General features: G+C 34.9%; 1 protein-coding gene and 1 long non-coding RNA gene across 3 annotated transcripts; both read left to right on the top strand.

The window, feature by feature from the left end:
• The first annotated feature begins 884 nt into the window (after positions 1–884).
• On the top strand, positions 885–5,298 carry LOC115985262 (protein NRT1/ PTR FAMILY 8.2-like). 2 transcript variants are annotated; one of them, XM_031108228.1, is made up of 5 exons: positions 885–1,006; positions 2,127–2,329; positions 2,421–2,638; positions 3,164–3,720; positions 4,258–5,298. In XM_031108228.1, the coding sequence occupies exons 2-5, from the start codon at positions 2,221–2,223 to the stop codon at positions 5,090–5,092; spliced, it is 1,719 nt and encodes a 572-aa protein (XP_030964088.1). In that variant the 5' UTR covers positions 885–1,006; positions 2,127–2,220; the 3' UTR covers positions 5,093–5,298. The 2 variants fall into 2 exon arrangements, with proteins under 2 accessions (XP_030964088.1, XP_030964092.1); XM_031108232.1 differs by lacking the exon at positions 885–1,006 and adding an exon at positions 1,081–1,105.
• Positions 5,299–8,301: 3,003 nt separating this feature from the next.
• Positions 8,302–10,049, top strand: LOC115964887. Its single transcript, XR_004086008.1, has 3 exons — positions 8,302–8,349; positions 9,560–9,829; positions 9,969–10,049. It is a non-coding gene; the product is annotated as an uncharacterized LOC115964887 (long non-coding RNA).
• The last annotated feature ends 11,889 nt before the right edge of the window (positions 10,050–21,938 follow it).

Below are 21,938 nucleotides of genomic sequence, written 5' to 3' on the forward strand. Positions count from 1 at the left end.
GTTTGCTGTCACGGCATGGCTACTATGGAATAACAGAAATTCTGTCAGGTTTTGGGGTACATGTAAGAGTGGAAAGACCATTGAAAGGGAAGCAAGGAAGTATGTGAAAGAGTTTCGTGTAGCATGGCTGCCTGAGAGCCAAAAAGCTCAACCAGCCCCCCGTGTTCATCATTGGACTCCTCCCCCTTAAGGTATGTATAAGGCAAACGTTGATGCTGCTGTGTTTAAGGAGCAGAGGTGCTGTGGAATTGGTGTGGTAATTAGAAATGACAAAGGCCAGATGATGGGTGCACTATGTAAGAAGATAAATCTTCCTTGGGGTGCTTTAGAAGCCGAAGCAAAAGCTGCTGAAATTGGTATTCTTTTTGCTTGGGACCTGGGTTTGAAAGAGGTTGTGGTGGAAGGGGACTCTCAATTAGTGATGGAAGCGCTTAAAGGGAATGTTGTTCCAGCTTTGGCTATCCAAAAGATTGCTGAAGGTTCTCGGTGGTGCTTAAGCCATTTCAAAACTTGGAGGGCTGAGCACGTCAGAAGAAATATCAATGGGGCTGCGCACTCTCTTGCTAGGAATGCCTTGTTTGTTGATGAATGTAATATATGGGTGGAGGATACTCCCCCTGTTATTGAACTCCAAATTCAAAATGATGTAATTGCAATGGACCTTAGTCCTTATCAATGAATTCCAGTTATATGTTGGCTATCCAAAAAAAAATAATAATAATTACCCATCTCTTACAGCTTTTGCACTCATACAAGCCGTTAGTGAGCCCATGGTCACGCTGACTTAAACTAGCCGCCAAGACACACCAAACCAAACCGACGTCTAAAACTCCACGTAATCTTTCTAATAGTCATAAGATTCAAATCATGGGTTTTGACCATTAGAGAGTAGCTATTACAGTCCAGATTCCATATCTTGTGGCTCTGACTACAGAGTCTGTGGTGTGTATAAGAGTCATCTACTGCTTTTCTTTACGGGTACATAGGATGAACTGTGAAGTACCAGGTTTGATGCTTTGCCCCTCATCCCAGTATTTTCATATCCTTTTATTAATGAGTGAGTTTTGTCTTTTGAGTGGAAGGAGGAGATTTGAATTAGTAAATGGTAATCTTTGGTTTCATGAATTGGTACATATCATTCATTCAAGAAAAAGCCAAATGTATAATTTCTGTGTCTAGTTTGTGATTTTCTTACGGTAGTTTCCAATCCCATCTACAGTTTATCTCATTGCTTTTACGTACTGTAAATATATATATTAGACTGTGTGTAGCCTAAGATCCATCTTGACAATTGATTGGGGCTTCTTGATAATTCCCAAAGGAAGCAGAGAATATTCTGAACTAAATTCTAAAAACTTCTAAACTTTCTTTCCTTTACTTCTGTCCTCCTGTTCATCTGTGCATATGACTATGAATCAGGATGATAATGGCTTTTCACTGTGCCAATTGCCAGCAGTTAATTTGCAAAGCTCCTTAGAATAGGCTCCATTTGAATTGGATTTATTTTAGGACAAATTTGGAGAGAAACCCTTTAAACTCTCATAATATATATCTTTTTTCTTCTTATTGGATGTGAATTTTGAAAAATCCACAACTAGATTGCATTTGCTTATTAATATTCTTCACCCTTGCAAAATTTCAAGAAGATCGATCAATGAATCAATAGCTATGCCATCAATCAAATATTTAAATTTCAAGCTTTTATAGTCATAAATTACACATAAAAAATTCATTTATGGATCAAATAATAATTAGCATTTAATTTGAATGAAATTTGACATGCATGTTAATAACATAAAGAACTTGCAATCTAACAATTATATTTTCAAAATATATAGATGTGTTAATTTTTTAGTGTGTGTTTTAAGAATTTCTTTCTAAATTAGTTTGGAGAGAAACTTTGTCCTTTATTTTATAGTTCAGATTAAATATATTACAAAACTAAAGAGATATCTAGTGCCACATCATTTAAAGTATTAAATGACATGACAGTATACACTGTTAGATCTAAATACAAAAGTCTGAACCATGAAATCGACTCCGTAGGATATTTGTTCCAATTATGCAACAAGTCTGGTATGCCATAATAATTATTCTAATTAATGTACTTTGTGGTTCTTATTTAGTGTACTATTAGCTCAACCTCAAGTTCTGAGTTGATTGGCTTTTGAGTAAATCCCCTAAAAAGAGTGAGCAAACACAAGAAGTTTCTGAAAAACCATGGGAGAAGATGATAAAAAGTACACGAAAGATGGGACCGTAGATCACCATGGAAATCCAGCTGATAGAAGCAAAACTGGAACCTGGAAGGCCTGTCCCTTTATTCTTGGTATATATTTTACAATCCATCTTCTTATACTACTAGTAAATCTAGTTATGCTTTGGATAAGATGCTCTTCAGTTTAAACTTTCATCAACAGGAAATGAATGTTGCGAAAGATTGGCATACAACGGGATGAGCGCCAACCTGGTGCTTTACTTTAAGAATCGACTACATCAGCACAGTGCTACTGCTTCTAAAAATGTCTCGAATTGGAGTGGAACATGCTACATCACCCCATTGATCGGCGCTTTCATTGCTGATTCCTACCTTGGAAGATATTGGACTATTGCCATTTTCTCCATCATCTATGTTTTCGTAAGTTTGGTTCACTTGAAACTTAAGCTTTGCAGCCTATATGTGTATTTAAGAGTCATCATGGTGAAGTGCATACTGAGTTCAACACTGCATTCATTATGGGGTATCTGAAATTAGGAATGATTTCTGCTTTCGGTGTTACTTGATAGACAAGTTTGAAATTACACTTCATCAGGAAACATATCCTAATGGCTAGGGAAAAAGTACAAAGATAAATAAATCTTTTCTTCCCCTATTTCAGTTCCAATATCCCTTTTTTCAAATAGATTCATTTTATGGTTCAAATTAATATTACAAATCTATAGATTTATATATGCCTCGTCATTTAAAATTTTAATTGATGACGCTGCATGTACACTGTTTCATTTGAAATTGAGAGGATTCTATTCCTCTTTTATCAACTCTACCCAGGCTTACAATCATATATAATTCAGATTCTCAAAAAAACTGACCCAAGTTTTCAGAGCATTTTATCTTCGAGTTTCTTGCTCATTAAATGATGAAATCGTTTTCAATTTTACCTAGGGGATGACACTTTTGACACTGTCAGCATCAGTCCCTGGCCTAAAGCCAACGTGTTCTGGAAAAGAAGATTGCCATGCAACAGTTACACAAAGTGCAGTGTGTTTTCTAGCACTTTACGTGATTGCACTTGGCACTGGTGGGATTAAACCTTGCGTCTCATCATATGGAGCAGATCAATTTGATGATTCCGATGAGGATGAGAAGAAACACAAATCGTCTTTCTTCAATTGGTTCTATTTTTCAATCAATGTTGGTGCTCTCATTGCTTCTTCCTTGTTGGTCTGGATACAAGACAATGTAGGTTGGGGATGGGGCTTTGGCATCCCAGCAGTGACCATGGCAATTGCTGTAGTGAGCTTCTTTTCAGGTACAAGGTTGTATAGGAACCAGAAACCTGGGGGTAGCGCTCTGACACGAATGTGTCAGGTGGTGGTAGCATCCATTAGAAAATACCGGGTTGAAGTACCTGCTGACAAGTCTGTTGTTTTGTATGAGACTGCTGATGCAGAATCTGCTATTAGAGGAAGCCGAAAGCTTGAGCGCACAAAAGATTTCAAGTATGTTTCTAAAGTAAAAAGCTTAGCTTACCAATGAGAGTCAATATGCAAGAAGTTCGAAATCAGTTTTCCTCACCTTCATAGCTTTGTCCTGGGGTAAGGACCTCCCATCCAACAGGGTTGGCGTACTTTAGGAGCAAAATCAGCCTGCCCCTCTAGTTTGTCGGGATTTTTCTAATCTTAATTCTTTAGCTGAATAAAGTAACATCTCTTAATGAAGAACGGTAAATTTTCATTCTCACTTCAAAAGCAAACAGAAAGTAAGGAAAAAGAAAAGTATAGGAATCCCCCAGTTCAATGTCTAGAATGTAATCAGTTAATGCTTCAAAATTCCAACAACAATCCCATTGCTGTGAGAATCGAAACTTAAGGATTTCAAGTCCATATTACAGATCAAACTAGAATACCCCATAATGCTTGTGTGTAAATGTAAGACAGTCTTTTTTCCATTTCTTGGGTGGGTTCCGTTTTCATTTTTTATAGCATCCCCTATTTCCCTGACTTATATGAATCCTTACATAATATTGTATTCTTTAGGTTCTTTGACAAGGCAGCCGTGAAGGTACCAACAGATTACATAAAGGTTGCAGTAGACCCATGGAGACTTTGCACAGTTACCCAAGTTGAGGAGCTGAAAGCCATTATACGATTGCTTCCTATATGGGCCACGGGTATCGTCTTTGCCACTGTCTATGGTCAGATGGGCACTTTATTTGTGTTGCAAGGCAACACCATGGATATTCACGTTGGTCCCTCTAACTTCGAGATCCCACCAGCATCTCTTTCAATATTCGACACACTTAGTGTCCTTTTTTGGGTCCCAGTCTATGATCGAATCATTGTCCCAGTAGCTAGAAAATTCACTGGTCACAAAAATGGCCTAACTCAACTCCAGAGGATGGGCATTGGCCTCATCATATCCATCTTTGCCATGGTATCTGCAACAATTTTGGAACTTGAAAGACTCAAGACTGTTAGAAAACACAACTACTACACACTTGAGCACATTCCTATGTCCATCTTCTGGCAAGTTCCTCAGTATTTCCTCATAGGGTGTGCAGAAGTTTTCACATTCATTGGGCAGTTGGAGTTTTTTTATGAGCAAGCACCTGATGCCACAAGGAGCTTGTGCTCTGCTCTCTCACTAACCACTGTGGCACTAGGGAACTACTTGAGCACTCTACTTGTAACCATTGTTACCAAAGTGAGTACTAGGCATGGGAAGCTTGGATGGATACCGGACAATTTAAATTATGGTCATGTCGATTACTTCTTTTGGCTCTTGGCCGTGCTGAGTGTGCTGAATTTGGGAGTTTTTCTCGTCATTGCAAAATGGTACACATATAAAAAGACATTGGGGACTCTCCAATGATGGGTTACTCTGGTGGTTGAATTGAAGCGCTATTGTATATATGGTCTGCTTCATTTTCTTATGCATGCAACACTATTGGAGGTCACCTTCAAACATCTCACTCTTTGTATTGTTTTTATTAGATAATATGTAAAATTGAATAAAATTGGGTGAACAAAAGAAAGTGAACTATTATCAATGTACCAGAAGAACTGTTTCTTAACACTTACTGTTGCATCAATGATTTTCATTTTTCCTCTGAAGCCTCTAACCAACAGTCGTTTCCTTGATGACCTGTACTTTAAATTACTTTCAACTAGTAGCTCTTTTCTTGCTAAGTCCTAGCAACAAGTATCTCAATTATCACAATACAACCATTCAATTACCAATCATAATAAATCATCATCAATCAATATATTACTAAAAGCTGAAGCGTAGCGTTTAATGCTACTGCTCTCACGTTGCAACACATCAGCTGCCACATCATTTTTTTTAAAAACAAATATATAATTTTTCCTTCAATTTTAAAATGGTTTTTACAATTTTTAGCCCTATAAATCTCAGTCCTATAAATGCAGCCCGCTACTTATTTATTTATTCCCACTATCACCCTATAATAAATTTGTATAATTAATCCAACTCACCTCTTATTTATTTAGTTCCACTATCAAGCCCGACCCAAGGCCTTTTCAATTCAATTTAAAGGAAAAAGAAATTAAAAATATCAAACGTTCTGTGAGAGACCGCGCCCTCGGCCCATTTTTTATAGGATGTTGGGCCAAACTCACGTGAATGGGTGGAGTCGTGTTATTGCCTCTCAAAATAGAGGTTCGACTAGTTATATTTCCCCCTTTAGATTAAGGGTTTTACAATGGAGTCGCCACTTATTTAATTATTGGAAAAATAAAAAAACCATGAATGAAAAATTTCTCATTTTATTAATTTGAAATTGAATTTACATTGATCATAAGAAAATTACATGGCTTTGGTCCTAGATACAATCTAAGATAAAGTATATGGTTTTGTTTCCTAGTTACAATCTAAAAATCAAAAATTACATGGATAAGTATTTGATCTACTAACCCTTGATCTAAGCTCGGAGGCTATGTTACAAGATGGGAAGGTGTTAGGCACCTATCTTGCCCGATGAAACCGGTCTTCTAGACTATGGTAGCCAACATTCATATCACATCATCCAATATGTCAATCAATTTGTATGTTGAATTTAATGTGTGTGCATGTAATAAACCCTAATTCAATTTATTAAGCATGGCATTTGGATTGAAAAATAAACTCTAGTGAATGTGTGTGGATAGTGATAACCTAGATTCAAGGATTTGAAAGAATTACTAACATGTTTTTCATATTTTTGATGTGAATTTAAGATTAAATCTAGTGATATGCATGAACATGTGATGAACAACTAAAAACATGTGAAGAACACATAAGAACATCCAAACATATTTAAGGGAATTATCATGCTTTAATCTTAAATTCTCATCATGGCAATATAAACAAACAGTTAGGGAAGGAGATTATACCTTCATGCAAGATCCATATAATGGAGGAGGGGATTCTTGATGGAGGTCCTAAGGGTGGAGGAAAAGAAGAGCTAGGAGAGGGAGAGTGAGTCTCACTCAATACCTTGAGTCTCAGGAAGACTAAGATATAACAAGACTACTCAATTTCACTAGAACTCAAGAGAAGAGAAAAGAGAGGGATTTTTTGTGTCTTTGGAATGAAGGAGAGGGGGAGTTTATATAGTAGTGGTGGAGGAAATATGAATGGAAGGACATTTAATGAGGGTTGACAAGGAATCATGAACCTAGACCTCATTTTAGCCTTTGGGAAAATCTGGTGCATTAAATGTGGAGATTGATGAGAGTGAAGAGCAAGCAAAGTTCGTTTTTCCTATAGTTGCTGTAACAGTTTGTAAAGCCAACTTTGAAAAATCATATCTGCCTCAATTATGATCGGAATCGTCTCATTCTTATGCTCAAATTGAAGCCCCGGATGTCTAGTTTCTGGGAAAATTAACCTCATTCACAGATTCAAAATATTCTGAGAGATATCGATGAAATGGTGAGCAGAGGTCATTTGTTAAAAAATAATTTCAACACAATTAACATTAATAGGTCCCCAAATTAGCTCCCAATTAACACTAAATGGCTCCAATCACTCCCATTTTAGACTTAATTTGTTCTAAATTTACTCTAATTAAAAGATAATTGCACAAATTACTCATTGAATAATTAATGTTTAACTATCTAGTTAATTAGGTGTGTGCAACTCTACCATAAAATGTAGTCCTAACCAATCAAATTATGACACATCATTGATCTCAAATTGATTATATTTATAACCAATTGAAATCAATTGTTCATAATCACATATAGTCGGACTCAATTTGTAATAGTGGATCTCAGCCATTAAAACTTGATTAGATGATAACTTTCAATCTAATGGTCCGATTAGGGCTCATGACCAGTCGATTTGATCGTTACAATATCAAAATCATTTTGGTGAAATGAAATTAAGGATCTAATGACCAAAATCAAGATGCATATTTCCAATGTGAAATTACCCTTTTACCCTCCATGTGAGGTTAAATACGGGTTGCAAAATAGGGTTTCAACACGTTCAAGCCGGTTTGGAAGAAAAAAAAAAAGGGGGGGGGGGGGGGAAGCGTTTAGCGTTTTGTCGGACCAAATAGAAACATGAGTAGAGAGAGAGTTTGAAGTATGTAACGTAGAGGGGAAAAAAAAAAAAAAAAACGTTGAAGCCTTCAGGTATTGCGTGAGAAAACAGAGAGTTTCAAAGCTACCCACTTACCTACTCTACCGTTTCTCAGTAACGGCTGCCTATCTGATTTCCTTCCTCCCTTTATTCCTTTCGACACGGTTTATAAATAGTGACAGAACCTCCCTGCTTTGGTTGAGGTATCTCTACATCTCAATTCTTTTTTTTTTTGGTGCAAAACTTTTATGCTCTATTTATATTAATATGAGACCCTTTTTTTTTTTCGTTTGTTTGTGTTTATATTAGATGAGCATTCTTGGCATGCCATTGATGTGTTTGTGATATTGCCTGAATGTCGTTTCAATAGTGCTATAATTTTACTGCCAAAAAAACTATTTTATTTTACATTGGTTTATTTGGAAATATCTCAGGTCTCATTTTTTTAATGTGTTGTGGCTTAGTGGAAGAATGTAAGACTTTGAGGTAGTGAAGTATAAAGTGTTGGTGGCACGTCTCATCCATTCCAAGGGGATTTAAAGGTGAGTTTTCTTCTCTCTCAATTGGTTATATTCCATGACTGAGGGAAGTAGTTTGATAGTGGTATACTGGAGTTTGAGTGGTTGTTAAGAGTGGGTATGGCCGGATTTAGGGAGTCATTGGATGTCAAGTATGTGAGTTTCTATTGTATTTTAGACTAAATACAAGTATATGGTGAATTCGGGAGAAATTTTATTAAACCGATAAAATTGAGCATGGAAGCCCAATATAGTGAAGTGAATGAAAGTTAACGCTTATGGCTTTAATTTAAATCAAGTTTTGGACTTGATTTTTTTAGGGGGGAAAAAAAGAAATCTATCACCTTACATAAATATTAATAAATTTTGAATTAAGATTGTGAGTTTCTTTCATTTGAGGTCAGACTTTTGGAATTTTTAGACACCTAGGTTTGGTAGATCCAAATTTTGCTACTAAAGTTGAAATTCCTTTTCTTTTTCTTTTTCTTTTTTTTTTTTCTCATTTGGAAAGGTTGGGGAGGGGGGCATTCATGTTGAGATGAATTTTCTTTGATATTTAGGTAGCTTGAATCTCAGTTGGATAATATTATTGTTTCAAGTATATTATAATAGTGCTATAATTTTACATCCAAAAAAACTATTTTATTTTACCTTGGTTTATTTGGAAATATCTCAGGTCTCATTTACTTTTTTAAGTACCAGGATGACACAATACATGCAACAATTCAAAAAAACAATGTTAAGAAGTTTCAGGCACAACTACGAGAAGGACAATTATATTCACTATCCAATTTTCAAGTAGATACTTACAAGGAAAAAGATAGCTATCGGCCTATAAGTAAAGACAAGGAAATAAACTTTCTACGCACAACAGTTATTGAGGAGCTAAAAGAGGCTGAAATTACTATCTCTCAGCATAAATTTGACTTTGTTGATTACCGAACAATTGTGGATCACTTTGACAATAACAAACAATTGACAGGTAGCCTAAAAAGTGTCAAATTTATTTTCAAATAATTATGTTTCAAATTACTTAATCATCTTTATTTGCTGCAGACATCATTGGAAAAATAGTTGGTGTTGGACCACTAGAAAATGCTCATGTTCAAGGATCTATGGTCCCAATGAGAAATATAGATATCATAAATCTAGAGTATGCTTTAGCACGTACATATGGATTCATTGCATAATACTACTTCAAACTCTTTATCACTTACATATTTGTTTGTCACAGAGAAATCAAAATAAGAATTACTCTCTAGGGACCAACATCAAATGAAATTGAGGACAATTTTTACACCAACAATCCAGGACCCTTTGTCATAATAGTGACATCTACTATTGTGAAAACATTTAGAGGTAATAACTTCTTTTAAACATATCTTTTATTTTACATAATTAACATATTTTTATTAAATACAGGGGAACACTATTTGTCATCTACAAGTGCAACAAAAGTGTACATCAATTTAGAAATACCTAAAACTGCAACATTGATTGATAGGTATTTAGATTTTCCATACCAAACTTTTATTCTAATTTATTATTTTAAAAATAATCTTGATACTTCTATTTCGTACAATACAATCTTCATATCAAATAATTATCTGCTATGTTTTGATTTAAATCTTCTACCATCAAAGAAATGTGGAAAAGACTGAAATTGAAGGCATTCCTCTACAATTCAAGCAAGAAATATTAGTTGAAAAAAGAATCACACAAAATAGAAGAACAATCAAGCAAATAACATCTTTGGAATGGACGTCAGATGATCAGGTAATCAACATTTTTTTCCCAATAACGTTAGACCAATAATATATTTAGTTCTCAATAAGCTTAACACTAAATACATTTATTTTTTCCTTTTTATATTGTAGGAAAATGTCTTCACTTGCCTTGCAACAATTGAAAATATTGAAAAAAAAACTTTGGATGGTACTATATCGGATGCACAAAGTGCAACAAAAAAGTTAAATCTGAAAATGATTTTTGGTGCAGCCATTGCAAAAGTAACTCTAATTTTCCAATTCCAAGTAAAATATAAATTACCAATTTTAGAATCATTCAATATATGTAAACATAAAACAAAAAAATATATATTTATCAAACAAAAATTAAACAAATTATATATTTATACATGCAAGTATAGAATTCAACTCAACGTTGATGATGGAACAGAGCGTGCTGTATTTATTTTGTTTGACAAGGAAGCTGAAAAATTACTTCACACAACAGCAAGAGAACTATCAAACAAATATGCAACTGTAAGACCATACAATTAATATATATTATCTTTCATTTAATTTGAAAAGAATATACAAAATTACATTTGTTGACACCCTATTTTGCAACCCGTATTTAACCTCACATGAAGGGTAAAAGGGTAATTTTACCTTGGAAATATGCATCTGGATTCTAGTCATTAGATTTTTAATCTCATTTCACCAAAATGATCTTGATGTTGTAATCGACTAGTCATGAGCCCTAATCAGACTATCAGATTGAAAGTTATCATCAAATCAAGTTTGAATGGTTGAGATGCACTATCACAAATTGAGTCCGACTATATGTGATTATGAACAATTGATTTCAATTGGTTATAAGTATAATCAATTTGAGACCGATGATGTGTCTGTAAACACAAATTTTTCTCAATTGTAGAAAATCAAACAATTGAAAAGAAATAGGTTTGCAAATATAAATTTGTATTGATGTATAATGAGTACAATCTCTATTTCAATTATTTTACAAAAAAATACTCTCTGATTCTATCTTCATTGAATTTGACTCGAACAAGAATCTTCTTGACTTTAATTGGAAGATGGATTGATCGGTCTTCACAATAAATCTCTAGTTTCGAGCTTATTAGAGATTTATTGTCCTTCAAGTTCTTCAAGCCCTTCGAATGTTCTTCAAGTTCTGCAAAGATTCTTCAAGTTCTTCAAAGTTTCTTGAGTCGGAATTTCTCTAGAGCTTAGGCCTCTTGAAAACTTGGTGTTGAAAATGAGTGGGGATGTTCTTTATTTATAGTGATTTCAGATGATAAGTTCCACTATGAATTGATGTGCTTGAAAGTATGTAGCAGACTTTTGATTGGTCCAAATTCTTCTTAGAGATAATTATCTCTATTTATCTATTTTGATAAAGATCATATTTTGATAAAGATAATAATCAGCAAAGATAAATAATTATCTCTATTTAATTTATTTAATAAAGATAATTATCTACCAATTTTGAATAGAAAATTTATCTTTATCTTGTGAGCCAAATGGCACATGGCAAATTTTGATATGCCAATGTGATGCCAATTTGGATGACACATGTCATTATCTAATTAAATTAATTTAATGACATTAATTTCGAATTTGCCACTAAACTTTGATGTGCCATTTTGTAATTGGCTTGACAAATTTTTGCCTCCTACAGTGTCATAATTTGATTGATTAGGACTACATTTTATGATAGGGTTGCACACACCTAATTAACTAGATAGTTAAATATTAATTATTCAATGAGTAATTTGTGCAATTATCTTTTAATTAGAGTAAATTTGGAACCAATTAAGTTTGAAATGGGAGTGATTGGAGCCATTTAATGTTAATTGGGAGCTAATTTGGGACCTATTAATGTTAATTGTGTTGAAACCATTTTCTAACAAATGACCTTTGCTCACCATTTCATTGATATCTCTCAGAATATTTTGAATCTGTGAATGAGGTTAAGTTTCCCAGAAACTAGATATCTAGGGTTTTAATTTGAGCACAATAATGAGACAATTCCGATTAGAATTGAGTCAAATATGATTTTTCGAAATTGGCTCTACAGGCTGTTACAGCAACTACGGAAAAACCGAACTTTGCTTGCTCCTCACTCTCATCAATCTTCACATTTAATGCACCAGATTTCCCCAAAGGCTAAAATGAGGTCTAGGTTCATGATTCTTTGTTAACCCTCATTAAATGGCATTCCATTCATATTTCCTCTACCACTACTATATAACCCCTCCACTCCTTCATTCCAAGACACAAAAAACCTTCTCTCTTCTCCTTTCTTGAGTTCTAGTGAAGTTGAGTAGTCTTGTCATATCTTGATCTTCCTAAGACTCAAGGTATTGAGTGAGACTCACTCTTCCTCTCCTAACTCTTCTTTTCCTCCACCTTTAGGACCTCTACCAAGAGTTTCCTCTTCCATCGTATGAATATTGTATGAAGGTATAATCTCTTTCCCTAACTTGTTTTTTGTGTTGCCATGATGAAAATTTAGGATTAAATTATGATAGTAATTATTTAAATCCTCTTGAATATGTTTGAATGTTCTTAAATGTTCTTTTGTGTTCTTCACATGTTCTTAGTTGTTCATCACATGTTCATGCATAAGTTCTTAGTTGTTCATCACATGTTCATGCATAAGTACTAGTTTTGATCTTAAATTCACATCAAAAATATAAAAAACATGTTTGTTTCATAATTCTTTCAAATCCTTGAATCTAGGATATCATCATACACACACATTCACTAGAATTTTTTTTTTAATTTCAAATGCAATGCTTAATAAATTGAATTAGGGTTCATCACATGCACACACATTAAATTCAACATGCAAATTGATTGACATATTGAATGATATGATATGAACGTTGGCCACTATAGTTTTGAAGACCAGTTTCACCGGGTAAGGTGGGTGCCTAATATCTTCCCACCTTGTAACATAGCCTCCGAACTTAGATTAAAGGTTGATAGACCAATGTTTATCCTTGTAATTTTAAATTTCTAGATTATAAATAGGAAACAAAGCTATGTACTTTATCTTAGATTGTATCTAGGACCAAAGCCATATAATTTTCCTATTACCAATGTAAATTCAATTGAAAATTAATAAAATGATGAATTTTTAAATTTTGGTTTTTTTTTATTTATCCCAATAATTAAATAAGTGGCGACTCCATTGTAAAACCCTTAATCTAAAGGGGAAAATATAACTAGTCGAACCTCCATTTTGAGAGGCAATAACACAACTCCACCCATTCACGTGGGTTTGGCCCAACATTATAAAAACAGACTGGAGGCGCGGTCTCTCACAACATTTAATATTTTATCAGATGAATGCAAATTCCACCCTACCAAATGAAATAGAGAAGCTCATTGGAAAAACATTTGTATTCCAACTAAAGCTTAACAACTATAATTGGGAGGATGAAAATTATATACAATTTAAAAAGTGTTTGACAACATTTCAAATGACGAAACAACAATGAAACTTGATCATATTACAACAATAAGCCGTCAACTATTAAAAACTTAAGCCTATTTGCAAATCCAAATATTATGTTTTAAACTACATATTGTGTTTTAGGAACTACTGTAAAATGATAAAATCAAGGAAACTCCAGATCAGACTTCTGACAAAAACACATTTGAAGTATTTGATATGTAGTGACCCAAAAAGTGGGTCTTGCATTCCATGGAATTCCACATCGCCTAGGGAAGCACATGAGAATGTGTTTATAAGGAATGACCTCCCTTCAATGTGTAGAAGCCTTTTCCTCCACTACTGTGTGCTTTGGGGGAGAACAAAACCGTGAGGGGTATAAGGCCCCAAAACGGACAATATCTACACATGTGGGGTAGAATCGTTACAAATGGTATCAGAGCCATGCCCTAGTCGGAAGTGTGGGCCCCACACGCGAGGACGCATATGCCCGTAAGGGGGGTGGATTGTAGTTATCCAAAATGGGGGGTCTTGCATTCCATGAAATCCCACATCGCCTAGGAAAGCACATGGGAATGTGTTTATAAGGAATGATCTCCTTTCAATGTGTAGAGGCATTTTCCCCCACTATTTTGTGCTTTAGGGGAGAAAAAAACTGTGAGGGATATGGGCCCCAAAGCGGACAATATCTACATAAATGAGGCGGGGTTATTACAGATAGAGCCAGGTTCTTGTGCTTACTGACCCTACCAAGTGAATCAAATCATTATTCCATCTCTTTGAAACCCTCGCTCGAGTTACAGGCTAGCGCAATTTGATATCCCAATTTGATTGATTGTGTGATGTGTGTGGGTGTGTGATGAATCCCACATCAAGTATTTACTGGGTAGATCTGGGGCTTTATTAACAACTACAAGGTGCCTCAATTGTGACTAATCCTTTTGAGGTATAGCGCAGATGTAATTAGCACTTTTCCTTGGATCGTTACAGATGGTATCAAAGCCATGCCCTAGCCAAAAGTGTGGGTCCCACATGCGAGGATGCATGTGCCTGTATGGGAGTGGATTGTAGTGACCCAAAAGGAGGTTTTGCAATCCATGAAATCCCACATCGCCTAGGGAAGCACATAGGGATGTGTTTATAAGGAGTGACCTTCCTTTAATGTGTAGTGGCATTTTCCTCCACTGTTGTGTGCTTTGGAGGAGAATAAAACCGTGAGGGGTATAAGGCCCCAAATCAGATAATATCTACACAGGTGAGGTGGGGTCATTACAGATGGTATCAGAGCCAGGTTTCTATCTTGGGACCTGTGGGTTATGGGCTCAGAGACACTACCCACAAAGTGGGCCCTAACGAGGACGTTAGGGATTTAAGTGGGGGAGATTGTGATGCCCCAATTTAATTGATTGTGTGATGTGTGTGGGTGTGTGATGAGTCCCACATCAGGTATATACTAGGTAGATCTGGGCTTTATTATCAACTACAAGATGCCTCAATTGTGACTAATCCTTTTGAGGTATAGCGCAAATGTGACTAGCGCTTTTCCTTGGGTCGTTACAGATGGTATCAAAGTCATGCCCTAGCCAAAAATGTGGGTCCCACACACGAAGATGCGTGTGCCCGTAAGGGGGTGGATTGTAGTGACCCAAAAGGGGATCTTGCAATCTATGGAATCCCACAGTGCCTAGGGAAGCACATGGGGATGTGCTTATAAGGAGTGGCATTCCTTTAATGTGTAGAGGCATTTTCCTCCACTACTATTTGCTTTAGGGGAGAACAAAACCATGAGGGGTATAAGGCCCCAAAGCGGACAATATTTACACAGGTGGGGTGGGGTCGTTACATGATACAAAACCATCCACAGGTGCAAATTATGATCCAATTGACCCACCCAAAAAAAAAAACCAAATGGTGATATCACAACAGTAAGCTTTCTACTTCTATATTTATTTGCAAATTCATTCAAAAAAAATATCTACCATGTACTTTAATAAACATTCTTTGGTGTAGGAAACATTGGAGAATTATGAAGTCAAGAAAACGTAGACCAAACTTCTGAGAAAAACAAATTTGAAGTTTTGGATACAAAACCATTAACAAGCACAAATAATGATAAAAAAATATCAAAACAAGAACACAATAATGGTGCCATCCCATCAATGAGTTCTGCCTCTAATGTTGAAGATGCAAAACCAAGCGACGATAACATGTTCCTTCAAGATCTAATCAATCGTCGAAAAGCTACAAAACACAAGTCATCAAAAAAGAAGAAACTTCAAAGACGCAAATGATATTGGACTTTTATATTTTCTTCCCTTTATGAACTTATTTCAAGGTTCTTTTATATCTTCATATTGTCCCAAAAAAGTCAAATAAAAGACTTTGCTTCATTAATAATAAAAAAAATTTGGAAAATCAAATTGGTGTCCAACTAAGCACAACCACTAATAAAATCAATACCAGCCACCACCTATAGCTACTCCTATTACATGAAATTCACTCATTTAAGTTTAATTACAAAGTGACTTGCTTTTGCACATGGAAACCTTACACAACTTGAACAGTGGATCCGATCTCTTTGAAAGTAGCAAAGCCCAATAATTCAATGATCTTTCGTGCAATACCAAAACAAATTGCTTCAGCAATTCCTTCTTGGTCAGTGAAAGAAAACAGAGGAAGATAGATCACAAGGAAGCTGAAAGTAGTAATTGACCTTTTTTTTTTTTTTTTTTTTGATGGAGAGCAGTAGTTGAACTTGAAATACCAAATGTGGGAGCAGGTATAGTTTGAAGTTCCTCCAAAGCAACGCATTGGCCTTTGAATAAGGGATGACTCTGCATCACAAATAATGTTTTTAATTTTATTATAATATTGACAATAATAAGGTTATGCATTATGCCCGTAATTAATAAAAGTAATGTTCATTGTTCAATGTTCTATTATCTTTTTATAATTTTCAGATGAAAGCTAAATTTTAATTCTTTTATCAGTTACGAAGTAAATTGCATCCTATCTTAAATGATGCTAAAGCCCCACTTGATGTAATTTACTTTGCTGCAAAAGAAGGCATTGAGAATCCCATACCCTGTAGTAGAATAATGTATAGAGACCACAACCAGTTTCTCTCTGTTGTTAAAAAAAAAAATACCCAAAAGCAAGGAAAAGCAAGAAAAAGGTTCAGATTTTTTATAGTACCTTATATATTAGTGCCTGCCTTAAAGTATTTGGTAAATGTTCCTCTACCCTGAAAATGCAAGTTTTGAAAGAATATGATGTCTTAACATAACATGGACCATGACTAGGGTAAAGAAAATTTAAAAATTAGAGATGGTAAAATTACTATGTTTACAGACAGGTAAATAGCAAATTTCCCTTAATTTTAAAGAGGTTAGACATAATACCTTATAACATGTGATATAGCCATGGTAGCATCATCAATTGTGACACAAAAATTGTAAATAGGTTGCCCATTGCTCCAAAATATCCAAGTGTGACCAAGTTCCAACTAACCTTCATTTCACTATCAGACAAAGTTAGCATCCTATACAACTTGATTTAACATTATGTTATTAGATACATCCACTAGATTATTTATTTAAAGTCGATGGCTAGCAGGGCAAAAGCCACTTGATAATTTGAAAAGCCCCAAAGAAAATGGAAAATGAAAAAAATAAAATATGCTAAAAAAAAAAAATCAAATGAACACTGAACAGTCAAACATAATTTATAGGATTTAGATTATAGAGAAGGGTATATGAAAGGCTTCTATTAAAAAAAAACCAAAAAAAAAAAAAATTAAAAATAATTGCAAATAAATTCAACAATCACTCATCCATACAACACTCAAAACACTGTAAATTATAGAACAAAACAACAACAACAAAATACACACCAAAAATAGCATAAAAATACACTTTTTACCCTGCATCTGTTCGGCCTCTAGAGAGTGTATAAATTTATACACTCCCTAGAAGCTATATATATATATATATATATATATTTTTTTTTTTTTTTCTTTCTCATTACAATGTTGATCCATATATTCTAAGTTTCAATTTTCTCTTTTTATTAACTTTTTACTATGAAGTAGTGCACAATTCTATAGTCATCGTTATATTTTTAAAACAAAAAATATTTATAGCTTCATCAATCAAATATTGCAATTAAAAAAAATAAATAATGTTTACACTCCCTAGGGGCTGAACAGATGCAAAGTTTTTCTTTATGGCTATGGCCCTTCACATTAAAGTTTCCTGCGTTACATAGATGGTGTACTGCAAAGTCATGACATGAATGATGTTACATAATCAGCATGATGTGGATATCTATATATCTATAGATATATATATATATATATATATATATTCTTTCTCATTACAATGTTGATCCGTATATCCCAACTTTCAATTTTCTCTTTTTACTAACTCTTTTCTGTGAAGTAGTACGCAATTCTATAGTTATTGTTATATTTCTAAAAGAAAAAATATTTATAACTTCATCAATCAAATATTGCGATTGTGATAATAATAATGTTCATGTATAATTCTTAGTATATGATTATTGTCATGTTTTGTCACTAGTTCGTTCTTTCTAACGCATTAGTTTCTTAATATGTCTTTTCGTTTTTTAAAAACAGCTACAAGCGATTCAATCGGCTAACCAAAAGGAAAAAAGTTCTTCACCACATCAATCTAACTAGATTACTCCAAAATCTATTATTCCTTCGAAACGATGAAGAAAAACTCATTCATCAACGCTTTAGGGCTGCAAACAAACAAGCACTATTTTGGATCGAAGCTCACAAATATTTTGTACAAGATTAAACTAAAGTGGGAAAACAAATCCTTCTTCAAGCAAACATAGAAGGAGACAAAAATACAAAGTATGGACTCGCAATTGCGTTGTTATGCAAATCAAATGATGAAGGAGTACATTTACTATTATCAATTCTAAACCAACCAGATGGAGAACAATTGCTACAAAACTATCGACAAATCCTTCGACATACAGTTTTTGGAACAAACACATTTCGCATCCCAAAAAACCAAGCATGCAAGAAAAATGGAGTGGGTCATTGGGATCGTGAATGCCCTTACCCATATGGAAATGAAGAATTACATGTAACATGGTTAGTAATTGCAAATGTTATGTTGACTTATTGTTGAATAATAGAAGCTCGCACCTAAAAATTGTCATATAAGTATATAGGGACTACCAAGAAGTATCTTATGCAATGAATATAAATGATCTCTTTCCACAACCACGAAAGGCCCTTAGGGATGATGAGTTATGATGACACACCCTATCCTTATTTTTGATTTGTGATGAGTAATGATGACACGCCCTATCCTTATTTTTCTAGTCAAGACTCAAGAGTGAACACTCAACACTCAAGAGCAGCAATTAGATATATCTTTTGGGGCAGTATTGAGAGGCTAATCTTAGTAAGCAGCCCCATTCTCTAACGGCTTTTGCACGTTTAAACATCATTAGTGTATAGTCTTGCTGACTTAAACGAGCCAAGACACACCAAACCAAACCGTCTAAAAGTCCTATCAAAAGACTCAAAGCAAAGCAACACAACGTGCTCTTTTTATACTAATAGTATATAATACTTTTCATGTCATGGGTTTAGACCATTAAGAGAGTAGCTATTACAGTCCTAATTCCATATCTTGTGGCTTTGACTATAGTGTTTGTGGTGTGTATATGAGGCATCTACTGCTTTTCCTATTTAAATCCAATTTATATGTAAGTGACCAAAAGTTTCATTATCATGCAATGACGCACAAAGAATTTAGTAGCATTATTGGTTCCTACGATGTCAATTGCGTGCAGCAATCAAATGGGTGAGAGTTGGTGGGGGTGGAACAAAAATATCCAAATGATTTTGGAATTTCAAGACACTAGCAGTAACATCTAGTTTGTAGATTTGTTTAGTTCCTTTGAGTAATCCTTTAGAAATGTGTTCTTGCCTTCTTGGAGCCCTAAGTTGAGTTGTGCTAAACATGTCAAAAGGAAATATTTCAGATAAGTAAACGAATTCAAATTACAAGCATAAAATACTATAAAAGATATTATTATCACTAGACTTTACTTTTTTTTTTATAATACACTAAAGTATCACTTAAATCTTGAAATAACGTCATCTTGAGTATTTCCAAATAGTGGATTGTTTTTCTAATCCATATTTAACAAACTCTATTAATGAAAAAGTCATTTTATATTTGATAAAAAATCATATAAACTGTGGTTTCGATTTTGAGAGCTTTAAACAACCACTTTGATTATCATTTTCATGAGTGTTTTCTAAAAGATTAAAATAATATATTTACATTTTTCCAACATCATTATATGGCCCAACCCAATACGTACTACAATGTGACATCTTTCCAAGTTCCAACAGAATTATAATATAGGGCCCATTCCAAGGACATAGTACAACATTACATCTTTCCAACAACAGCACCTATATTTATGGCCCAGCCCAAAGAACATACTCACGCAACACCCATTATTAGCTTGTTCACTTTTCTTTTGGAAAATAATTTGCAAAAGATATTTTTACTTTGTACAAAAGTTTCCAAAGGCAAAAAATAAATAAATGATTTGGCTGAGAAGTCAGTTTCAGGTATTGCAATTTATATAAAGCATTGAGAGACTACAATAGGATATGGATCAGTTTAGGTCTTTTTTTTTTTTTTTTTTTTTTGTTGTTGTTGTTGTTGAAAATATTAAGAAGTGCTAGTGGAATGTTTTTCGTTATTTTGAAGTTGGTAAACCCAATTTATAACCCTCACTCATCGAATATTCAAATAAACTATTGTGTAGTTTTTATTGCTGGAATCTATTAAACAACTTTGAGCATGTGTTTAGGAGTTCAATAAAACATTTGATGATATTATTAAAGGAAAATTATTAAGTACTTTCAGAGTACCATAAATGCGTACTCTCTCCTCTTACATGAATGGTGGGTCTTACTAATTAAATTCATGATGGGACCCACCATTCATGTGAGAGAAGGGAGTACATATTTATAATACTCCGGGAGTACAAAATAATTTCCCGTTATTAAAGGGGTTGAGATTTTATTGTTTTTAATTTCCCCTGCAAAAGCGGAGGAGGCCTTGTATTTTATGGATTTATCTAATTTGTGCCCCCCTTGAATGGTTATTGCTTAAAGCAGTTTTCGTTATAGTATCTTACATTTATCTTTAAATAATTACATAATATAATTATTATAAAATTGTTGAGAGCCATTTGTGAGAAAGAAAGCTCAATAACAAGGGCAACAAAGAATTAACAAAGCAGACAGCAAAACCATTAGGCCCAAGCGGCAAGAATAATGGATCACAGGTCCAAGAAATAAACAAATGGGTCTTGAAGAGGCAAGTGGGCTCAAAGAAGCCCGAAAAGAAAGAAATAGCATCCTATGGGCAGTGTATGAGGTAAAAAAGCGAGAAAGGGTCGTCGCAGGCCCAAGGTAATGCAAACTAAGAAAGTAAGGGATTTATAGTAGGCTCATAAACCCCAAGGATGAGAATAAGGTTATTAGGCTAGGGAAGCCCAATGAAGTTAGTAAAAAGCTCATGGGAGTGTGGAATTAGCAAACGGGCCGAGGAAGCTCAAAGAAAGCAAATGGGCCAAAGATGCCCAAAGGAAAGCCCAAAGGGACATAGGAGCCCATAAGTAAAAGCAAAATAGTGGTCATGCCAAGCCATTGAGAGAATGAATAAACGGCTGGCCCAAAAGAGGCCTAGCAGGATTAAGTTATTACAGCAGGAATAACAATACGACATTGCAAGAAATAAAAGAAACCAAGGAATGGGCCAAACAAATGTAAGGTCCATCATCAGACAGAGCCCAGCTCTTGAATGGAGCGGGAAAATAAAGAACAGTCCACATAAGAGGTCAAAAAACACGGACGGTGAGCCTTCAGACCACGGCAGACGAATGGGCAGTAGGCAAGTTTTGGACACATATGGAATGAAGGCACGCGTAAGGCCCAGGCACCACCAGCCTCTACCCAGCCAATATAGATCATGGTGAGGTTAGGGGGGTCAAAGGATCAGAGGGCATGGTTTGGTGGTGGGGAGAGGGGAAAAATCTATTTTTATGGTTCCGGCTCAAGCTCTTTCGGGGAGGTGTCCTGCTGGGATGGCTTACTACCCAAAAGAGGCAAGCTGAGTTGGAACTATTAGGTGCATGCCGTGAGGGATAGGGAGAGAGAAATAACCCAGACCGTGGCAAGAAAGGGTGCCACGACAGACTAGCAAACAAAATACTCTTCCTTGTCTGGCGATGGGAGGGCGACACACAGACGGCACAGTGATGGTCAGCCAGTACACCCAGACTAGACAAAGGGAATTAAGGGTTAAAACAGTAAAATTGGGTCACAGCAGGCA

The sequence above is a fragment of the Quercus lobata genome, chromosome 1 (genome assembly GCF_001633185.2).
Source record: "Quercus lobata isolate SW786 chromosome 1, ValleyOak3.0 Primary Assembly, whole genome shotgun sequence".
Lineage (NCBI taxonomy): Eukaryota > Viridiplantae > Streptophyta > Magnoliopsida > Fagales > Fagaceae > Quercus > Quercus lobata.